The sequence below is a fragment of the Myotis myotis genome, unplaced genomic scaffold (assembly GCF_014108235.1).
Source record: "Myotis myotis isolate mMyoMyo1 unplaced genomic scaffold, mMyoMyo1.p scaffold_m19_p_3, whole genome shotgun sequence".
NCBI classification, from domain to species: domain Eukaryota; kingdom Metazoa; phylum Chordata; class Mammalia; order Chiroptera; family Vespertilionidae; genus Myotis; species Myotis myotis.
Genome location: NW_023416335.1, coordinates 176,716,686 through 176,739,928, shown reverse-complemented (window position 1 = coordinate 176,739,928; position 23,243 = coordinate 176,716,686). Strand labels below are relative to the sequence as shown.

The 23,243-nt window shown below is 40.6% G+C and overlaps 1 protein-coding gene and 1 pseudogene across 6 annotated transcripts in view; one reads left to right on the top strand and one right to left on the bottom strand.

Annotated features, from left to right (window-relative positions):
• The window catches only part of CCDC91 (coiled-coil domain containing 91), a 280,530-nt gene extending 279,127 nt beyond the window's left edge, over positions 1-1,403 (top strand). For all 6 annotated transcript variants that reach the window (XM_036299629.1, XM_036299630.1, XM_036299631.1 and 3 more), the window contains one exon: positions 363-1,403. In XM_036299629.1, the coding sequence (XP_036155522.1) occupies positions 363-473 (111 nt within the window). In that variant the 3' untranslated portion in view covers positions 474-1,403. The remainder of the gene's footprint in view (positions 1-362) is intronic.
• Positions 1,404-22,867: 21,464 nt separating this feature from the next.
• On the bottom strand, positions 22,868-23,013 carry LOC118652322 (annotated as a pseudogene).
• Between the last annotated feature and the right edge of the window lie 230 nt (positions 23,014-23,243).

Genomic DNA, 23,243 nt, shown 5'->3' with positions numbered 1-23,243 from the left:
CTCTACTGTATATTTCTTTTGTGTTTTGAGTGATCTTTGTGGATGTTTGATCTGTATATTCCTTAAGAACTGGAATTTTATACTATTTTATATATTTTTAAATCATTCTGATTGAACTTATGGTATTTCTTCAAAAACTGAATAACATCAACTATGAAATTGTAATGATTTATCTTCTCATCTTAGATAATAGCCCAGAAATAGTTACTACATTGTCTCTGAGTTTAAAGCACTACTTGATTTTCTAAGTCACCATCTGAAAAGGTTTTTCAAGTGGCCTTCAATGACATAACATTCTTTATCCCCCAACTAAGTGTATTTTTTTCTGTCTCTCTCTCTCTTTAAAAAAAAAAAAATGACAGCTTGATCAAGTCATCCGCCAAAGGAGCCTGTCCAGTTTGGAACTGTTCCTCTCCTGTGCTCAGAAACAGCTAAGTGCTTTGATAGCTACGGAACCGGTTGACATTGAGTAAAGAGGACATGACAAGCTAACCCACACTGGCAATGGATAAATCATTAGACCTCTCAAATAATACATGCAGTGAATTACAAAGATGCTTTTGTTTTCTTTCCAAACCTTGGTAACTGATTTCCACTTCAAGGATAAACCAAAACAATACTTAGAATGATCAAGAGATCTAATTTATTTTCTTTTATTTACTCCTTTATGTTTACTATTATTTTAGTAGTAGTAGCAGCAGCAGCAGCAACAGAATGTGTAATGTGACTTAAAAAACATTGAAAATTTCCACATTACCAAAAGTTAATTAGGTAAAATTTATAGCCTCTGGCCTGTTATATTGTATTTGGCAGAAGCAGTAAATATCTTTACTGATTGCTTGACAGTGACTCTTGATATGATTCTAGAATGTAATCATGCATTTATTTGATTTTAAGGATAAAAAAGCATAGATTTCAACATCTCCGTCTGACATTACCACACTTCTTTTCTGTAGTGGGATCTATTTTTGTTGGTAACAATTGAAAACACTAAAGATTATTATATTAATTCCACTTTGATCTAATGTACCACTTAAAGGGGTATGTGTATGACATATGCTTAGTTCCTGTTTCTTCAAAGTCACTGTGAATCAATAAATTCATTTTTAAATGAATCATATCATGAACTTAATCTCTAGAAAAGGAATGTAACATAACCATTTACATGAAGTCAGGCTCAAATAAGAGATATGAAATTCTTTCCCAGAATTTCAGAATGTACTTAATTCATGAGCAGTGTGCTTCAATGCAGAATCATGAGGTTTTTTTTTTTAACATCAAAACTCAATGTTGTCATTAAAATTATGCAAACATTTTGTCTTGTTTTTGAAATGCTTCTACTTTTGTGGGCTTTGTACTTTTATGGGACTCATCAGTGTAATAAAAAGAACTTCAGAAACTTATTTGGTCATTTTTTAGCCTTTCTTTTTTAAGTTAATTCTTTCTTCCTTTAAAAAAAAAATCCTTACTCAAACTTATATATCCATGGATGATGATTTTTTAACATACACCCTAAATCAGCGGTTCTCAACCTGTGGGTCGTGACCCCTTTGGCGGTCGAACGACCCTTTCACAGGGGTTGCCTAAGACCATCCTGCATATCAGATATTTACATTATGATTCATAACAGTAGCAACATTACAGATACGAAGTAGCAACGAAAATAATTTTATGGTTGGGTCACAACATGAGAGGGCCAGAAGGTTGAGAACCACTGTCTAAATCAAGCATGTCAAACACACGAATATTTTTGTGTATTTAAAGGGCCAGAAGGTTGAGAACCACTGTCTAAATCAAGCATGTCAAACACACAAATATTTTTGTGGCCCAGCCAATATAACAGTATGTAAGAAACGTTTTAATAAAAATTTCCTAACTTAATTTTTATAATATCCTGTTACATAATTATTAATAACTACAATGTTCGCTAATGACTGATTACTATAATCATGTTGCATTCATTTCCCTTATGCGCCTTACACGCAGGCGCACCATTTCTCTCCACTAATACCAGCAGGGAATATTTTAGCAGCCGATTGCTACGTCATTAGTCTTGTACTGACTTGTTTGGTGTGCGCAACAGGAAATATTTCGCTTTCAGAGAACAAGAAAAGTAGGTTTATTTGTCTTACTCTTATTAATTTGTGCAGTTATTCAGTGTCTGGTAAGTTAATGTTCAAGAAAAAATATTAATTTTTATTAAAATGTTCTGTTATTGTATGTTAACTGTCCCAGTTGACCCCAAATTCTATTAATTACTTATTCTGCCTTAGCCTGGTCGGCGCAAGCGCAGGTGTCCGAGGGTCAGCGATAATGGCGTTCCCCTTGGGTCTTTAAGGCCTAAGGCAACCAAGCCAAGTCATAAACATCAACGCACAGAGACAGACATTAGTATACAATCACACAGGGGTTTATTACCGGTTCCTAGTGGATCCTAGCACCAGCGCAGCCACCGGGCGATGCACACCGACAAGGATGAAGATGGGAGCAGCAGCGGCTTGGTCTTGGCGGAGAGTCTCGGGGTCCTCTCACAGAGCTATGCGGAGTCCTCCTCTCTTGGGGCAGGAGACACTGTGTGTCAAAAGTCCGGGGTTTGTATGTGGTCGAGTAAACACGATGGTCCTTATTGGTGGCTGCGGCTGTGGTGTGCTGTACTGGTGCGATATGGTCTAGGGCAGTGGTCGGCAAACTCATTAGTCAAAAGAGCCAAATATCAACAGTACAACGATTGAAATTTCTTTTGAGAGCCAGATTTTTTAAACTTAAACTATATAGGTAGGTACATTGTTATTGACTTAATTAGGGTACTCCTAAGCTGGCCTTTGCTAAAAACGTCCTCAATCTGATTGAGGTACATTCGCTGAGGTCGACCCCTTCCAACTCTTCCATCCACACTCGTCTTGTATACTTGTTTTGTCTATCTCCTTTCGTTCATCCTCTCTATATGTCCAAACCATCTCAACATACCTTTCTCAATCCTCACACTACATCTTCTTTCACTCCACAACATTCCCTAAAATTAACTTAATAAACTTTACTTTTGTCACCCGCGCGTGATTTGCGGACGCGACTAGCACTAACCACTGCACCATGAGACTGCTGGCTGACTGGCTCACTCAACTCGTACATGAATCGTTTGCGCCTCCCCCGCGCTGCGTATCCCTCGGCCCGCCTGCGCCCTGTCTCCCGACGCCCGACCGACCGACACCCCCCACTTCTTCTAACACCACTTCTTCAAAATAGACTCACCCAGGCCGAAAACTGACTTCTGAGCAGGGCCACGAAGTTTCAATGGCACTGTACATGTGCGCCTGCACGTGGTATTTTGTGGAAGAGCCACACTCAAGGGGCCAAAGAGCGGCATGTGGCTTGCGAGCCGCAGTTTGCCGACCGCTGGTCTAGGGTACAAGTTCTGGGCGTTCACTCATTTAGGAAAGTATATTCAGGTCTTGGGGGTCTCACACAGGGTTACAACTTAATATTGAAATACGGGGGTCACTACATACTAATACAATCATAACTATAACATTAACAATTACTCATTTATTTCAGCCCTTTGTGTTCAGCATGTCTCTATCGAAATAAACTTGCATTTCTATGAAAATTGAAGCTTTTTTTTGTGGCCCACATAAACTTAAACCTTGTTTATTTGGCCCATGTTAGCCTTTGAGTTTGACATGCTTGCCCTAAATATTTACAATATTTACTAAAAATCTTTAAATGTGAATAACTAGTTTCCTCTTACAAATTTAAATGAGGAATTAAGGCAAGCAGGCCACTGACTTGAATTGCAGCATAGAAAAAATAGGAGAGGCACCTGGCTGGCATGGCTCAGTGGTTGAGCAGCAACCTATGAATCAGAAGATCACAGTTCGATTCTCGGTCAGGGCACATGCCTACATTGCTCACTCAATTAGGGCATGCAGGAAGCAGCCAATCAATGGTTCTTTCTCATCATTGATGTTTCTATCTCTCCCTCTTCTTCCATCTCTGAAATCAATAAAAATATATATTTAAAAAATATGGAAGAGGCGTTTAATTTTGGAACAATAACAATGTTATGGTCATATTTAAAACCACTTGACCATTTGTCATCAAATTTAAAATGATAGGGTATTTTACAACTTAACTCAGATATGATTCATATGAAAATGAAGCAGCATCAAAGGTCACAAGCTAAGATCCAGGGAGACTAAGATCCAGAGATAATGGAAACATCAAGAGAATATAATAGTCCACACCTCTCTTTCATCCCTACCACCACAGAAAGATTTTTTTTCTTCTTTCATTTAAGCTCCCAACTTCACTGTTGACATAGACTAATTGTTGTCTGAAGTAATTTGGAACAAATTAATACCAATCAGTCTCTGAGTATGTGCAGAACACCCACCGTGCACAATAATAAACTCTCGGGTGTTGTGGTGCTTGCTTTCCCACAGAGCTGCTCTTAAAGGTAACTGAGAATTATCATCTGGGCTTAGAATGTTTGAATACATTAATCGTTCCAAACCAAATTAGCTAATGATGTTCAGAGATTACCACATTCAGAACTGAAGTCACCTTTTGCTCTGGTTATCCTACCGCCTCCGGTAGTATTTACTAAGAGAATTGGGTGATTAAGTATATGCTATGACCGGAAGTAAGAGTTTTTTTCCTGCAATGTGAGCTCAAAGTCTTAAAGCAAAGTAGTCAAATGTTTTGAATGTAAAATTTTCTTTGCCTATTGTATGATTTCCTTAACTTTTGTCTGTAGCATTTCCTACTGTTATGTTTAGGTGAAGAAGGTGTCATCTTGAAAGGTGAGAGTAGGATAGCCATTCAGTTTTTTGAGTGAGAAAGCCAATCTCAAATTGTGACTCGGTTTTGGTAGCATACTTAAGGATTCATTTATAGAAAAGTTCTTTCCCCCACCAAAAAATGAGTTTCTGCTTTGTGCCAGGTATTTTCACATGTTGTCTCAACAACCCTGTGAAGTTAAAATAGCCTTGTGAAGTAGATGATATTTCAGCATTTATGAGTGGATAGGATTAGATGTTTACTTGCCCATGATGGCAGGGTGGAGCTGGGATTCAACCCCAGAGCTTTCAACACTCAGTTTCACTCTTTCTAGTACTCTGGAGATACCTAACATTTTCTCCATGAGAAAATATCTCAAAGTTTCTATCTCAGATAGTCTTTTATCACATGAATCCTTTAAGAGAAGAATATTCCCCTCCCCCTTCGAAGCTTAGTTGGAATTCTAGGTCTGCCACATGCTAATTGTGGAACATTGGACACGTTGCCTAACCATTTTGCATCTCAATTTTCTCATTTGTGAGGTGGAAATAGTGACTTTTATAGGCTTTTTGCGCAAATTAAATTAAGCCTGTAAAATACCCCACATGGTAGACCTCGCTGGTGTGGCTACCAGTTCACAGTAATTCCCCCTTTCTCTGGGAATTGCCCACAAAGTACAGGTGTGGTAGCCCACAAACAACTGGCTAAACAGTATAATTCTGCCCCTCTGACCTTGATTGACTAATCCGCAGATGAAGGTCTGATCCCAACTGGGCCTCCTGTCATAGGCTAAGACACTCCAACTACTTTCCCCTAGGGAGACAGACAGGAACTCTGAGGTCAGAAGTCTCTTGATCCCTGTCTTTCCTGAGTCTTGGATTCTATGAGATAACCAAATATTCTTCTAATATGCCAGCACCATTTACTTTTTCCCCTTAAGCTCGCCAGAGCCAGTTTCTATTACATGCAACCAAAAAAATATTAACCAAGGCAATCCAGCACAGAGCACACGTAATCCCTGGATACTCAGCTCTTGTAAGTGCTTCACTTCCTCCGCCATACTAATCCACATCCAAAATGGGAACACTCTGACTTATTTTAAGGAATGTTAAAAATATAACAGAACCAAAGCTCCTATTGTCTAACAAAGCCAAGTAAATCACAGATACCTAAAACTATGAACAAACAGTGCCCTACTTTGAAGTTCTCTGTCACTTAGAATCTGGAGTATAGGTTTAAACTCAGCTTTGCTAAATGCTGACTCATGTTCCAATTCAAAGGAGTCTTGCTCAAGATTGCTTTGAAATCAAAACCAGAACAATGTCCTTATGATTGGTGTTATTCTGCACGAGTCAAGTATCTATAATTATAGCTTTTTAAAAAATATGACAGTTAAACTGAATGGAATCAGGAAATGCTATCTATGTTTTAAATAATTAAAAAACAGTAGTTATTCATTCACTGAATTACAAAGATATTATTTGCAAAGAATAAAATCTGAATTTGGGAAAAAAACATATAAGGACCTGGAAAACATAAAACTCCAAGAGAAATAGGAGAGTTGGATCAAAGCACTTAGCCAGAGTCTTCTGTTTACAAACCAGTTAAACCACTGTGTTTCCAAAGACTCTACTAAGGAAGCAGAAAGCCAGCGTGTTCTGAATCTGCACTTACTTGTAGGCATCACCGCCAGCATCATAGTGAGTGGGTAGAAACAAGATATGAGGATTTACAGCTGTGACTGACTTCCAGAACTTTACAATCCAGGCAAAACAAAAACTGTGCCCTTTATTTAATTGAGAAACAAACACATTGCCTACACGCAGGCTGCCATAATGCAGGGACTATGTGGGCATAAATCATGGGTACATGTAAATAGAAGAAAAATAGTGGGTAAAATTTTCTTTGCTCTTATCTAGTTCTGTTTTCTTTTTCCCTGAAGTATCCATTCTCAGCAAGTTACTTGCCTTTATATTACCTCTCCCCCTTCCCCAGGGATTACATACTAGGTTTTTTCTATGGAGTACTTATGGAATTTAATATCTTGTGTTAATTATCGTTTATAATTAATAATATGTGTTCTTGTTTAGATCTATCTCCTCTTGAAGGAAGAGCCCGCATTTGGTTTGATTCTTGTATCCCAAAGGCAGTTTACTGTATCTAGCCGGTGGTGCGGACTTAGTATATAACTGTGAGTTTATAAATAATTGAATTAAGCAATCATTGCACCTCTTTATAACCCAACTAATCTCCAGCTAATAGTTCTGACTACTAATTTAAAGAAATAGCTAAGACTGCTGTGTTTCTAACTGAGATCCTCTAAGAACTCAATTAAATAGTATTTTCATAAAAGAACTCTCATAAAACAGTAACTGGCCTTCTATGAATCAATAAAACATCTGGACATTGAAATGAACTTCACATTTCAGAAAGCTACTAGAATAACTAAATCAGTAAATCGTAGCTACTAGGATGCTACTAAATTGATAGAAATGTGCTACCCAAATTATAAGATCCTCTAAAGAGTGAACGTATGAAAACATGGAAAAATTATGTATGAAATAATTTCTTAGGGTGCCAAGAGGTACCTATCCATAGAGCAGGGGTCCTCAAACTATGTCCCGCGGGCCACATGCAAATACAAATATTGTATTTGTTTCCGTTTTGTTTTTTTACTTCAAAATAAGATATGTGCAGTGTGCATAGGAATTTGTTCATAGTTTTTTTAAAACTATAGTCCGGCCCTCCAACGGTCTGAGGGACAGTTAACTGGCCCCCTGTTTAAAAAGTTTGAGGACCCCTGCCATAGAGTAAGAAATATCCCACAGAGTGGTCTTTAGGGTATTGTGGTAAATGTTTCCCTCCACATCCCGCGTGGTTCAGGGTTCAGGATCTGGAAGAGGAGCCGCACACAAATGAAAGAGAAGAGACAAGAGATAATTTGGAAATATTGGGGGGCCAGGCGGGTAAGTCCAACTCAAGAGGAAGGACTTCCACTGGTGCTCAGGCCACCAACCTTTTATTTGGTTTGGGATCCACCCATAGTATAGCCCTTAGGCAGGGATGTTCCGGTAACACACAGACTATCTTATCAATAAGGATTTACATGATTAAAGGTGGGGAAGTTGCTTCAGCTACCATTATCTGGATTAACAGAGGTGGTGCACAGCTCTGACCTTTGCTAGGGCTTCAAAGGTCACCAGCCTTCCGGGTGCTCTGTTTACACTTCTCTGCCAGTGAAGACAATAGGCGGTTTCCCACAGGGTATATGTTAAATTCACTGGTCCTGGTTCATCAGGTTTAGTTATTACAAGGAGGAAAGAAGAAAATTTGGAGAGATTGTATGCATATGGTTTTGTGATCAGAGTGGGTGATCCTGTGGGAGTTGTGGGTGAAGAGAGGAGAGGTGTTTGGGAGTGTCCGGATCAGGGAATGTCCAGAGCAATGTCATGTGAGAGCTCTGGTGATAAAGGATGCCAAGGAGTATCTGATAGTCTCCCAATTTCGATGTAAACTAGTCTTGTATTTTTGGAATACACACAGAAATCAAGAAATAGACTAATTCAAAAGGTAGGAAAATTTGACTCAGTTCTGGCAAACATTCAGTTCTCAGAAGTCTGGGAGCTGATTTCAAAAGGAAAAACTGAAGCCACAGAAGACCAACACAGCTCTGATACTGAAACAGATTATAGAAAATTCCTTGTGGCAAAAGTATACGTAATGAATGTTGAGCTCTTGCTCTTCTGTGTAGGCATTCTTTTCTGAAAATGTTAGTAACCTCTCCACATCGTTGAAAGCACTACCTTTAGAAACGTATTTTTTTCCTGTAGTGTTCTTTATCTTTATTTTTCTGCTTTCCAGAACTTCCAAAATGTAAATGTTTAATTTAAACTATAAATATTTTAAACATCCCTGGCCAGGTGGCTCAGTTTGATGGAGTATCCCCTACACCAAAAGGTTGCAGGTTTGATCCCAGATCACGGCACATGCATACGGGAGGCAACCAATTGATGTTTCTTTTCTCTCTCTCTCTCTCTCTCTCTCTCTCTCTCTCTCTCTCTCTCTCTCTCCCTCCTACCTCCCTCTCTCCCTTTATCTCTAAAAAAATCAATTAAAAAATCATATCCTCAGGTAAGGATTAAAAAAAAAATTAAACAGTGACTCAGTAATATTTCAGGTAGTGAATCAGTGAGCTATTCTTAAAATTCTGTTATAATTTTATAGGCAAATATGTTTTTATGTTCATGGCCTTTTAGATAAAGATAATCAACACAATTTATTTTTCTTATAATTTCCTCATAAAGCATGGTAAAGACTTTTCTTCTTTGTATCAAATCAAAGCTGGCATTTTGGTAGCAGTTATATAAAACTAGTGGCACAGTGCACAAAATTCATACACATGTGGGGGGGGTGTCCCTTAGCCCGGCCTGCACCCTCTCCAATCTGGGACCCTCGTATATCCCTCTCACAATCTGGGACCATTGGCTCCTAACTGCTCACCTGCCAGCCTACCTGATCGCCCCTAACCACTCTGCCTGCCACCCTGATCACCCCCAACTGCCCCCTGCCAACCTGCCTGCCCCTAACTGTCCCCCCCCCCCCGACTGGCCTGCTCGCCCCCAACTGCCACCCCCAGCCAGCCTGCTCGCCCCCAATGCCCCCCTGCCAGCCTGATCACCCCCAATTACCCCCCTGCTGGCCCTCAACTGTCGCCCCTGCTGGCCTGCTCATCTCCAACTGCCCCCACCTGCCAGCCTGCTTGCCCCCAACTGCCATCCCTGCTGGCCTGCTTGCCTCCAACCCCCACCCCCCACCCCCACCGACCGCTGACTTGATCGCTCCTAACCGCCTCTGCCTTGGCCCTGCCACCATGGCTTTGTCCGGAAGGTCTCCCAGTCTAATTAGCATATTACCTTTTTATTAGTATAGATGAGGTAAACCAGGTAGAAATATCAAATCAGATTGTTTAGAAAACTCTGCTCTGTAGGTTCCAAGCAATCCAGCTATAGTCACTGAAGAGTAAGATGTCTTCACTTTTATATGAATGCAGTTCTTTCAGTGTCACAGTGATTCTACCTAACATAAAACTTTTGTTACATTCCCCACATGAAAATTTTCTGTTCAGAAATGTGTTTTATCGCTATTCCTTTGAATTTGAGATGTATATTCTCTATTGTACATATTAAGTAGTCTACCAGGGAAGCCGAAAAATTCTATATTACTAAAAAGGTAGTGTTACATAGGCGTTAACCTTCAATGCAACAGGGCTGGTGTCCTCATTTTTTTATTCTTTCTCTATATTCTCATCTAACTTCATGACTTTATGTACGCCCATGTGCTAAAGACCACCACATTTGTATCTCCAGCCCAGTTCTCTTCCATTAAACCATGTCTTCATTTGTTTGAAAAGCATTTGTGACCTGTCATCTTTTGGCCAGCTGTCCCATTAGTTTCTAAGTAAGAGGCTCAAATTGTGTAAAACATCTTCAGAGAGGGTGCATTGCTGAATGACTCCTTCCTCCCCCATGGCAGTAACTATTTTGAGAATTCTAAAATGCTTTTCCCTTCATCTTTTGTCTAAAATGTTCAATTGTGAGCAGCCTCCATATTTCACTGTTGTGATTGTCTCAGGTATGTTTGCTTTGAACAGACTCGGTCCCTTAATCTCCTCCTTCTGGTCTCCCCACTTTCTCTACCCGCCTCCCCACCACCACCCCCACCACCCCAGTCAGCTGCATTCCTGACTGCTGTGAAGAGTGGTGACAAATGCTAATCTGAGCTAGACCACAGTCATATGAAGTCAGATGAAGGACTTGGCCTTGTATCAAACTAAAGCAGAGGGGAAGGGTGGAAACTGGTGCCTTGTAAACAGGGAGCCACCCAGGGCGTAAGCTCTGAAAACATGTAAATAACACTATGTCCCATATGCTTTATTTCTCTGCTTTGTCATACTGCCTTTGCCAGCTAGTTTAGCTGAGTATGATTTGCAATGTTATTTTATTGAACATTTTTTGACAGTTTGAGTACAGTTCTGAATGTAATATTAAATCCTCTTCTGGCTCGGCTGATTGCAAAATTGCATGCTCTGTCTACACATCAAATCCTAGGTTTGGAGGGGAATTCAGGCTTCACCTAGTCCAGCACATCCAAAAGGCACTGCGTTTGAGCTCTCCCATAGCTAAAAGACATCCAAACAAGAAAATTAATTATATGATTAAAGACTCTTTCACACAAAAATTAAAGTGAAGCTTGGCTTCCATTTCTTATAAATTCATACAGATTTTTCTTCTTGTTCATGGCTCCCCAGCCAACTCCAATGGCTGGACCAGTAAGTTTACTCACACTTCTGTGAGGAGGAAGCTGAATATCATCAATTACATTAGCAAGTTAGTTCTAAATTCTTGGTGTCAGTTTTATATGTCAGGCTTGAAATTGGTCAATTTTTAAATCCAGCTGTGATCCAGTGTTGAAAAAGTGCCAGAGAAAATTTATTTTAAAGAATTCTCAGAGAATCAACTCAATTCTAGCAACACTTTTAAAGAGATTTTGGGATGGCCAGAAACTATAACTATACTGCACAATACTTCAAGCTTTGGCCTAGCATGAATTTAAATAATTACATTATATTGGATTTTTCTAAGGAGTCCCTAAGAAAAAAAGTGCACATGATCAAAGGAAGGAGAAATCTCTTTAATCAAACTCCCAATGATTGATAGCACATATTTAGTGACAGAATAAAATTTACCTCAGAACAATGCATCTTATTTTATTTTATTTTATCTTTACTGTTGAAAGTGTTAACAGATGTCTCCTTTTTTCCCCATTGTCCCTTTCTAGCTTACACCGGCCACCCACCCCAGGCCTTCACCACCCTATTGTCTGTGTCCATGGGTTATGCATATATGCATATAAATTCTTTGGTTAATCTCTTCCCACCCACTCTCCCTGCCCCTTCCCTCTGAGATTCCTCAGTCTGCTCATGCTTCCATGTTTCTGGATCTATTTTAGAACAAAGCATTTTAATCAGCTTCTGATTGGGCTTTATGTCATCAGTTTCTATTATTATTATTTAGAACTGTTTATTCAGCTATACATTGACAAAGGAAAGATAGATTGCTTTAAAATATTAGACACGCAGCATGTAAAGTAAATTCACATTAATTTTAAAGTTAGTTTTAGTTAGATTTTTTTAAATATATATTTTTATTGAATTTCAGAGAGGATGGGAGAGGGAGAGACAGATAGAAACTTCAATGATGAGAGAGAATCATTGATTGGCTGCCTCCTACATGCCCCCTATTGGGGATGGAGCCTGCAACCCAGGCATGCATGTGACTGAAAATCAAATCTGTGGTTCATAGGTAGACGCTCAACCATTGAGCCACGCCTGCCAGACCAATTAGATTTTTTAATGTATTAAAACTTCAGAATTCTTTACAGCCAGAATCTAAGATCTGTTAATTTTGTACAGTGGGGCCTTGACTTACGAGTGTCCCAACTAACAAGTTTTTCGAGATACGAGCCATCTCTCGGCCGATATTTTGCTTTGAGTTGTGAGCTAAAATTCGGGTTACGAGCCAGCTTCAGATATCCCACCGCTAGTCGGCACAACGAACGTCACAGTGAACGCCACAACATCAGCCCAGCATCATGTGTCTCACTCGTTCACTGTTGATTTGACATACGAGTAATTTGAGTTACAAGCTCCGTCACGGAACGAATTAAACTCATAAGTCAAGGCCCCACTGTATATGACTACATAGTTTCTTCATAAACAAATCAATCAATACATCAAGATTTTTAATTATTCTCCCCCTGTTAAGCTTACCACTCTGTTGCTTATTTCCTTGAAAATCATTGAACTCTATGGTAGAGACTTCTGGACTTATTCTATCCAGCTCTGCTCTGTAGGAGGGATTATAATTAGGTGGAGCAGAGCTACCAGTACTAATGGCTTTTGATCAGAGTGATGTGTGGTTCCAAGACAAACATTTGATTATGCTGCCAGACCCACCAGCCCAAACTCTCTTCCCCTGCTGGTGAGAGTAGAGGAGTCTCTGTGTTGAGACCGGAGAAAAGATGGAAACAGCCTACATCACCGAGTGACCGACCACGTGAAGGATGGTCGGCTTCGAGGATCTCCACAGATGGTTGTAGTTGAATGAGAAAGAAACCTTTCTGGGGTGTAAGTCACTGAGATCTGGGAGTTTTCTACTACTGCAGCGTAATCTGATCTATCTTAATATAACCAGACAAGATAAAACAAAACTTGGGAGAAAACCTGGCCTGTTTGCACTATCACTTCTTTGAGAAACTCACTGAGACCTACCTAAACCTTACTAGTCCAAAAAGAATCACATCCATAGCAATGGCTATTGTTTAGTGTCCAATGTTTGTGGGCACCACACAGGATCCCTGAGATACAAAGATGAGAATAAAACATGTGCCTTCAGATTGCTATAAAAGTACTTCCCAGGTTATGTTGAGCCATTCAGTGTTGGGGAAATTTACTGAAAACATTTTCTCTTACCAAAAAATTTAACTGAAAATGGTGCATGCTCACACACAGACACATGCGCACACACATTATGTGTATATGTTATGCATTATTATGCATTCGGTCTGTACGAATGTTATATATATATATATATATATATATACACACACACACACACACACACACACACACACACACACACACATTTGAAGGGATAGGAGGAGAGAAAGATTTTAGAAGGCACCACGTTCTTTAGCTGGTCTTTCACTAAATTCCAAAATATAGACAGAATACAGTAATAATCAGTGCAGTTGTAGTCAACTTGACACAATAAAAAATGACTTCCAGATAACAGGAAAATCACAAAATTCTCCTCCAGTCCACCTGCAACTAGTAATTTTCTTTTTAAAAATATATTTTTTCATTGACTTCAGAGAGGAAGGGTGAGAGGGAGAGAGAGACAGAAACATCAATGACGAGAGAGAATCATTGATTGGCTGCCTCCTGCACGCCCCTCACTGGGGAATCAAACCGGCTACCTGGGCATGTGTCCCAAGTGGGAATCGAATCTTATCTCCTGGTTCATAGGTCAATCTCAACCACTGAGCCATGCTGGTCGGGCAGTAATTTTATTTTATTTCTTTTGCAGAATGGGTCAGGGTTGTGTGAAATGAATTAGGACAATAAGAAAAAAATTTTTTTGCTGTTACATTGTATTTATACTTAGTAGCAACTCTTTGTACTAAATCAAATGCAGATTTTATTGAATTACTGTTAATGCCAGATAACTGCTATTCAATCATCACTGTTTCATGGTTACACCTTGGCTTGCCTCTGGCCTAGGTGTGCCATTGAGTGCTGACAAACACATGCCTCATGCTGCATGTGGGTGGGAACACTATAATGGGAAAGGAATCTGTGGGAAATCTGGCCTCAACTTAGTTTCATTTAGTTGAACAATCTAGTTTTGAAATTATCAGTGTTAAAGAGGTAATTATTAATGTTTCTCTCCTACTTTTCATGACTAAGTTGTGTTGTTGTTTGTCTTTTTTACATGCATTTCATTTTTACAGTACCTCCTTGGAGTGGCTTCTGCTATTATGATGCTACATATTCTGAAAGTAAGATTAACTCTCTAGACACACAAGTGAACAAATTAACATCCAAACTCAAGTCTGGGCTTTGATACATATGTCATCACAGTTTTTTCGTTTGTTTGTTTTGTTTTAAAATATGTTTTATTGATTTTTTACAGAGAGGAAGGGAGCGGGATAGAGAGAAACATCAATCAGCTGCCTCCTGCACACCTCCTACTGGCGATGTGCATCAAGGTACATGCCCTTGACTGGAATCGAACCTGGGACCCTTCAGTCCGCAGGCCACTGCTCTATCCACCGAGCCAAACCTGTTAGTGCTGTCATCACAGTTTTTAATATAAAAATTCTTTGGCTAATATGTCTCTTTATAAAATATTCCTTTTAAACCACAAGGATTCAGAGCTCCAGATCACTCTTGAAATTGCTGAAATAATCTCCAGTAGAATTTCAGGAGGGATACCTACGGGCCGCCTGCCTCCAAATCCCTGGTGCTTGTTAAAGCTGCAGGAATCCCGTGTGCTGCCTAAACTTTTCAGATCAGAATCTTCTGCAGAAGACCAGAACTCTTCATTTTAAACTGATTTCCTGGGTGACTCATACACAGCCAAGTCGGATAACTCCTCCTGAATCATAATTACAATCATTGTCCCGGGAAGTTGGGGGAATGTTTCTAAACCAGCAGTTCTCAACCTGTGGGTGGCAACCCCTTTGGCGGTCGAACCCTTTCACAGAGGTCGCCAAAGACCATCCTGCATATCAGATATTTACATTGCAATTCATAACAGTAGCAACATTACAGTTATGAAGCAGCAACGAAAATAATTTTATGGTTGGGTCACAACATGAGGAACTGTGTTAAAGGGCCAGAAGGTTGAGAACCACTGCAACCATCACAGAGGTGACTGGCTCTGTCAGAGGAATACTTCCATCAGCCCCTTCATGCTTGACTACTTCCCTTGCACCAAGAATCTGACCAGTGAATAAAGATTTGCTAATAGGAGTCAAGGAGTGCAATGCAACCAAAGAGCAGAGGGGTGATGGAGGAATACCCCTTTCCTGAATTTGAAGTGTAATTTAAAGAAATACTGAACCTGAATATACTAATGGCTTAATTTAAAAATGTGTTGAATGCTGACTTTAGGAAATATTTGAAAACGTAAACATTTGTAAGTTAGGAGCTTATGCTAAAGAAGAATTTCAATGTAAAATTTAAAATGAAGCAGGTGGCTGGTGGAGAAGTTAGGCCGGAGGTTGTCTCTCACTGTGTGAGAGAGGAGAAACAGAGGCAGGTAGAGGGGTGTGGAGGGCAGCATTTGGAAACAGAAATAACCTTCACACACATTCTTTCAGCCCAAGGTTAAGTGGTAGTATCCTGTTTTTCAGTTTCAAAATTTGAGTCACCGAGAAGTTCCATGAACTGCCAAAGGTCAATTGGTTAGTCAATGGCAGGCCGACCATACACCAGTGACTCCAAACCCACTACTTTTTCCACCTAATTATACTGCATTTTCTTTTGTTTTAAGCCTTCCAACTAGAGTTCAGTCCATCTGGGGATATCATATCTGTCCAAGTCAATTTGAAGTAATGTGGCAGGGCCTTGGGTAACCACATTAGTGTTTTTGAGCCTTACGTATAATTTTTTTCCCCTTTAGGATAATTACAAACTGCTGTGTTTTAATTACGATGACTTTTAGAATGCTCCAGATTTGATCCTAACAGTTGCCTTTGGTACTGTCTTATCTTTTTATCAAGAATTCTAAGTTCTCCTGCAATCCGGTGGGATTTTTCCTTCAGAAGGGACACCAGCTGACATAGTCCCATCCAAAAGGTGGGATGGAGGAGCACAGAAACAGGCTCCACTGAATAGTAGCTGTAAGGGCCCTCAGGTAGCTCCTTTTGGTTGAAAGCATATAAAGCAAGAGTCTTTTCCAAGACATTTGGAGGCAATTTACAGGCAAAATACGTGGTCTCCATAAAAGCCGTGATTCTGATTTCCATGTGTCATCTGCATGTTGCACAACTCTGTAAGTTATTTATAGAAACAATTTAGGAAAAGGAAGCAGCTCTGTAATACGCTGTGATTAAAGAATCACCGAAAAAGGAAAAACAATCACTGAGCATCCCTTACGTGGCCAATGGTTAGCATGGATGTTAGTTTCTTTTTAAAAATGCAGATGAAATAGAGGGGCTCTTTCTCTAATATGCAAAGACAACATAATTGTGTTATGAAGGCAATTGTGACTTTCCCATACATAACCAGAGGTCAGGGTTTTGTCCCATTCAGAGTCACCTCCCTGTGGTACATTTGGGAAAGGCGAGAGGGAATTTAAGTTTATCTCTGTTACTAAATCACCGCTTATTGCACTTCCTCTCCTCCCTGGTGTGTCCCTGTCGCCTCTTCAAAGGGTTCATAGAACAGGACACGGTCAAGGTCTGATAGTTGAACATATGATGGGCCCACTCCTATTGAGGCTGTTTCTGTCTTTTTTAAAAACTACTTTGAGATATGATTGGTATGTAAAAAGCTGTACATATTTAATATATACAACTGGATGAATTCGGGGATAGGTATATACCCATGAAACCATCACCACTTTCAAGGCCATAAACATATCTACCACCTCCCAAAGTTTCCTCCCACTCCCTTTGTGATAATAACAGTAATATAATAATCAATATATTGATCTTATTACTAGATTAATAATATATTAATGTAAGCATAACAATATCATAGTATGCTTATTTTATTTTTTATATTATGAGTAAAGGAAAACCAGAAGGTAAAGATATTGTCTGGAAAGCCTATAGGGAGGTAAGGGGCTTTAAAGAAAGGGAAGTACACACGTTCCAGAAAGCACAGTGTCTTCCTAATAGAAGAGTAAGCACACCAAACTGGTTCTAAGGTAAATATGCATTTCTAATTACATCCTGTAAGTAACTGAAACCTCCATCATTGCACTAAAGAGTGTGCAACCTGTTGTGTTGAGCCCACGGCAACAGCTGCAGCAGCAGCAGGTTCCATCTCACCTGCTGCACAGACAGCACAACAGGTAATGATGTTCACAGTGGACTTCGGAGACATTTTAGCACTAAGCAAGCATGACATTTAAGGAAAGAAAAATCTCTGAATGCTCATGCAAAAATCTGGGCATTTCCCATGTAACCCTAAAGAGCATGCTAAGGAAAGATGACTGACTCTAAGAGCATGAAGCCAGACAGCAAGGTAGCAGTTGGCATGTCCTCATCAGAGCCTAATGTGGGCTCAGACCCTGCCTGGCCACACCCAGGAGAGCCGGCATTAACAAGGACACGTTCTGCATTAGGGCAAAGTCTCTAAGCAGTCCGGGGGTTCAGGAGAGAGAGAGAAGGAGGGAGAGAGAGAGGAGGCTCTTAGATAAGCAGAGGGCACAGGGCAAGATGCCAACAGGTGGTGGTAAGAGAGCAAAGCTGAGTCAGGGAAGCATCCAGGTGCTCAGGAAAGGCATCGAGGTGGGCAGAGTTTTTGATGCCTATAAACCAGGGTTAGCCTTGGAGATTTATTTTCTGATGCCATCAGCTCTTATGAATGCATAATGGCAACTTCCCTCACTTTCTGTCCTTAGGCATTGTAGCAGCAGGGCCTTTCAGCAGCCACACTGGTGAAACTGATCTATGCACCATTTTTCTAGGAGTGGTTGTGTCTGCTGAGCCATCACACTCTCTGGTTCTGACCTCCCTCTGGCCAACATCAGGCATTTACATAGCCATTAGCCAGAAAGCTGCCTATGGTCATACATCAGAAAAAAATTAATATCAACACCAACCTTACATTTGGGGCACAGGTTAAGAGTTTACAGGCACCAGCATGCTTTCCCATCCCTTCTCATTTAGTCCTTGTATTGCATCTGGTGCTGCTCAGGCACATCTGGAAGACCGAGTGTTGGTGGCCAACATCTGGAAGAGTGTGTGTCAGGGAGACACATCTGGCGCTCTCCCCATACCACCTTCCTTCCTCTCGCTCTCTTTAGAGGACTCAGGACAGGGAGTACAACACCTGGCTTTTAAGCCCCGTTCCTCTTACTGACTGAGTTCAAGGGCAAAGTCATAGCACTTTTAAGGGTATAATCATGTATTAGGTGATTTCTAAACTTCTTTTCAGTGCCAAGATACTACTATTTTGTAACAATTTTGAGCAGTAGACAGCAAGGATATTGCTATGCTCCTACAAAGTGGGGACCCTGCTATTTGGAAATTTTACTAATTCCTACCCCAAAGTTACACAGGTGCAATGTCTCAGGACACCACATCTAGCATTCTTCCACTCTATCACACACATGTGTGAGCACACACGTGGATGAAACTTGCTCTGCTTAGCTCTGGCTCAGATAACCGATACAGATGAAAGACTGCGCTTTCAGCTAAACCAGTGGTTCTCAACCTTCTGGCCCTTTCAATACAGTTCCTCATGTTGTGACCCAACCATAAAATTATTTTCGTTGCTACTTCATAACTGTAATGTTGCTACTGTTATGAATCGTAATATAAATATCTGATATGCAGGATGGTCTTAGGTGACCCCTGTGAAAGAGTCGTTCGACTGCCAAAGGGGTCACGATCCACAGGCTGAGAACCGCTGAACTATACTAGTTACTTAACAGTATGTGGCTAAATAAAATTTCACAAATTCACAGCCTGCAGACAGGAGTTGTCCCAAAGCCGTGTTTTATTTGGCCACCTGTTTTATTTGGTAAAAAAATTGACCTGTTGCTATATTTTAAATTGTGGATATTTTACATAAAAATCAAGATGTTCAGAATCAAGATGATAATTGGCTGAAATGAGTGCATGATTGTATTGTTCTCTCAGTGTTTTTCAACCTTGGCACTGTTGACATTTGGGTACAGATAATCCTTTGTTGTTGGGGCTGTCCGGTGTATTTTTAGATGTTAAGTAGTATCCCTGTCCATTATGTACCCGATGCCAGTAGCACCTTCTCCTCCTTGTGACAGCCAGTGTGGCGTTGCCAAGTGTCCCCTGGGAGGCCACACTGCTTTGACTGGAAACCACTGCTGTAGGCATTTGAGTAGTGATCCCTGGGAAAGAGGATTTTGGAGCTGGCGAAGGTGTAGCACAACCCTCTCCCTTATAGAGGAGGAAACCGAAGCCCATCAGAGAGGGGATGGGACAAGCCCAGGTGGCAGAGCTGGGACTGGAACCCAGGTCCTCGGAATCCTTGTGCAGTGCACTTTTCACCTAACTTTCTGCCTGCAAAGCCCCCACCCACCTGCCAGCTCCCGCCTGTTTTAGTTGCTGATGGGAAGGTCTGCCTGCTGCTCTCCCGCCCTCCTGCACCCTGACCCCTGCCAGTGTGTCCTGAGTCAAACAGAGCAGCTCTTCATTTAAAGGGGCATCTCTTCCATCCAGTGGGTCCGGATTGTTTCACTCAGATACGAAGGGCTGTTTTCTGTATCTCGTTCTCTGTTCCATTCATTAAGCACAGGATGTTCCTCATTCCCAGCTGATTTAGCTCACCCATCTCCTGAATTCTTCAATCAACAGTTCCCCTAAAGCCACTTAGAAAATGTGCAGCCCCAACCAAGCATTTGTTTGAAGTCATTTTGTCACTCGGCAAACTCCTCAGGAATGTGGCCATGATACAACAGTTAGATATTTATATACTTGGAATTTATTTCACCATCTTAAGTCTTGTCCTTTTTTATAAAAACAGTTTTAAGAACATATTAAAGAGTTCCCACAAGAGATATTTTCTTTTCAGAATAACAGATTCCTCTGATGTCAGAGAGTCCCTGATGAAGTTCACTGGACTGAGCCCCAATCTGACCACCCAGGGTAGGCAGGTCCATAGCTTTCTCAACTATAAAGCATCATGTTTGAGTGGCCACTAAGAGCCCTTGAAGCTCTCATGTCGAGTTAGCTGGGTTCTTGCTTCATCTGCTAGTATATGGGATTTCTCCCCTTGAGTCCTGTTCTATTGTAAATTGACAGAGAAAGCCAAAGACACCTATTGTAAAATGTTATTCTTTTACACATCCACCAGGGACCCCTCCACAGATTAATTAGAAATGTTCTCAGTTGAAATATATTAGAAAGTTACTTTGCCAGGTGGCCCAGCAATTTTTCACTCAGCTTTGTGGGTATGTACTTCTTTAGCTATCCTGCTAAATGTGAGAATCATCTGAGCAAGTGATGATGCATGAATCAGCCTCCTCCCCCTTCCTACCACCCACAATCCTTCCCCCCCAGTATAGTAAGACTGGTCCTATGTTTTCCTATATTTGTGATCTGAAGTTTATGGAGCACTGCCACGTGACCACTTATTACTGTAGAATACCAGGGCCATAATGTGTTCTTGTTATCTTGGTTTCTATCTGGATACCTCTCTCTCTCTCTCTCTCTCTCTCTCTCTCTCTCTCTCTCTCTCATAGTTTCCTACAGACTCAGTTTCTGATTCTCTCTCCTCTCCTCATTTCACCCCTCCCCTCCCCTTTCTTTCTCTCCTCCTTCTCTTCCGTGTTCTTTCCTTGAGGTGGGGTAGGGGAATCTCTGCATTAAAGGAAATGTTAATGGTATAGCAGTGCACACAGGGTTGTAGGTAACAATCCCTGTGTAATGTGTTGAGTAGGCTTGATTATGAGGTATGGTTGGACAAATGAAGAATGGGAAGAAAGGCAACAGGAGCTCAGGTGCATGAACTGAAAGAATGAATCAGGCATTAAAGGAGGGAAGCAATTTGGATTTACCCAAGACACCCCAGATTCTGAACATAGAACTGTCAGATGACTGATAGTCTGTAGGAAGTGGGTGAGCCCGGGCCCATGATGAAGGATTTACAACCTAAAATGAAGAAGGAGGAGTAGGCCAAGGCAGTGAGTTACTCTATCACCAAAACTCACTCCTGCTTAATCCGACCCACTTTGTGAGTCCCTATGTAGAGTTACACACACCCTTTTTTTTAAATCTCCTTATCAAGAACAAAATCAAATGGACTGATTGAAATGTTTGCTTATTACAATAAAAACATGGTTAGCTATCCCAATTGAACATTGACTTTGTGTCAAGTGTTCTACATATTATTTTAGAAGATTATAAACAATCCTATGGGTCATTGCTAGCTGACCTTGAGTATGTATTCTCCCTCTCTTTGTTAGCAAGTTAAGTCTTGGATTTTGACAGGGTGCATGACATCCCAGCTAAAGACCCCTTCTTCTAGTTTGTCTTACAGATTAGTGTGGCCACGTGACTCCAGGCTTGCCAATGGGATGTGAGCACAAGAGATATAAACAACTTGCAGTTCATGCCCTTAAAAAGGTAGGAGTATGCCCTCCCCTTCTTCATCTCCTTTCCCACTGGCTGGAATGTGGATGTGAAGGCAACAGTTGGAAAGAGAGAGTTTAGCTCTGAGATGAAAGCTGAGTGTTGAAGATGCAAAACAGAATAGGAGCAGAATGGCCTCAAACTGTCAAGTTGCCCTCTGGGCTCTGCACTGGCGATGTTCAGATTGTGTCATGAGAGAGAAATAAACTCCTGCCTCTTTGAAGCCACAATTATTTTGACTTTTGTTACAATAGCCAGACCTGTTTACTAATGAATACCAGTATCCATTGTTAAACCCATTGTGCAATGAGAATCTGAGACTCAAAAGACAAATAATTTGCCTGAAACTGCTTATAGAGAAGGCCCTTCAAGCAGCTCAAATATGATTCTTTCTCTTAGAATTCCTCTCCGATATGAAATCATAGGGCTTTCTCCCCGCCAATGGAATGCCCAAGTCTGAACCAAATGTGCATCCTGGACCACATGCCTGGAGGAGCAGATGTTAACCTCCTTCTTGGGACTCCAACCTCATCAGAGGCTGAGTTAGTTTGGGATTCATATAACCTATATGGTAGGTCAATAAATCATAAAAATAATCATCCTCCCTTAGTACTAACTTGATTACTAGCATTTTGCATTTAAAGGCTTATGATTGAAAATTGATATATTTAATACAACATTGTTTAGCACCAAAACAGAGGATGTGTTCCACGCTATTTTATCTGTTCATCTAAAATTTTTAAATATTGTATGTGAGTGAGATTTGGGTTGTGAGAGCTATCATGATTTCTCTGATGATTGTCTTTTCAGAGGAATTGAGGGTCTACTTGTGAGATGCCAGAAAGGAGGTGTGACCGTCAGCATTTCCCTCAGTTATCTCTGCTCTTCTGCATCTTCAAAGTGATCTCAGCAGCTCTAATGCCATTTGGAAATTTCTGGTCTTGATCTAAGAACTACAGAGGTAAGACAGCTCAGTCATATCTATAATCCATAACTTAATGCCAATCATCTCTTTCCAAGTTAGCTGGAATCATATGGGCAAACAAAGGGAGGGGCAAGAAGAGAAATTTATTTTCTTTCTGAAAATTCAAGCACTTTTAAACTGAGAATACAACAAAGATAACATATCACATTGTGTGCATGAATGTAAAAGCCCTCATCACTTTTTTTTTTTTTTTTTTTTTGATGTCTGTAGCCAAACTTATCCCTGAGGCCCAGCAGAGGGGGTCAGGGCCCATGCACCACAGTGTTTCTGTGGCAGCCTTTTGGGCCAGTGCCTGCCATGGGTGGGCTCATCACTTTTGTGTTCAGAAATTTGTCTTTTACACAAGAAGTTTCTTTAAATGTGGTCTCCTCTTTCCACAGTTGTCTATCAATTGTCAAATGCCACTTAACTATAGCATCTGATTCTTGTTCGCCAGATTTTTTTGCAGTTTATTGTTCTTTACCTGCACTTACAAAACTCTAGAGATCTCACCCAAGTTACGCAATTCCTTTATCAAAGGTAAGTAAAATAGAGCTCTTATATTTTCTCATTCTTCAGTAATTATTGCTCAGAG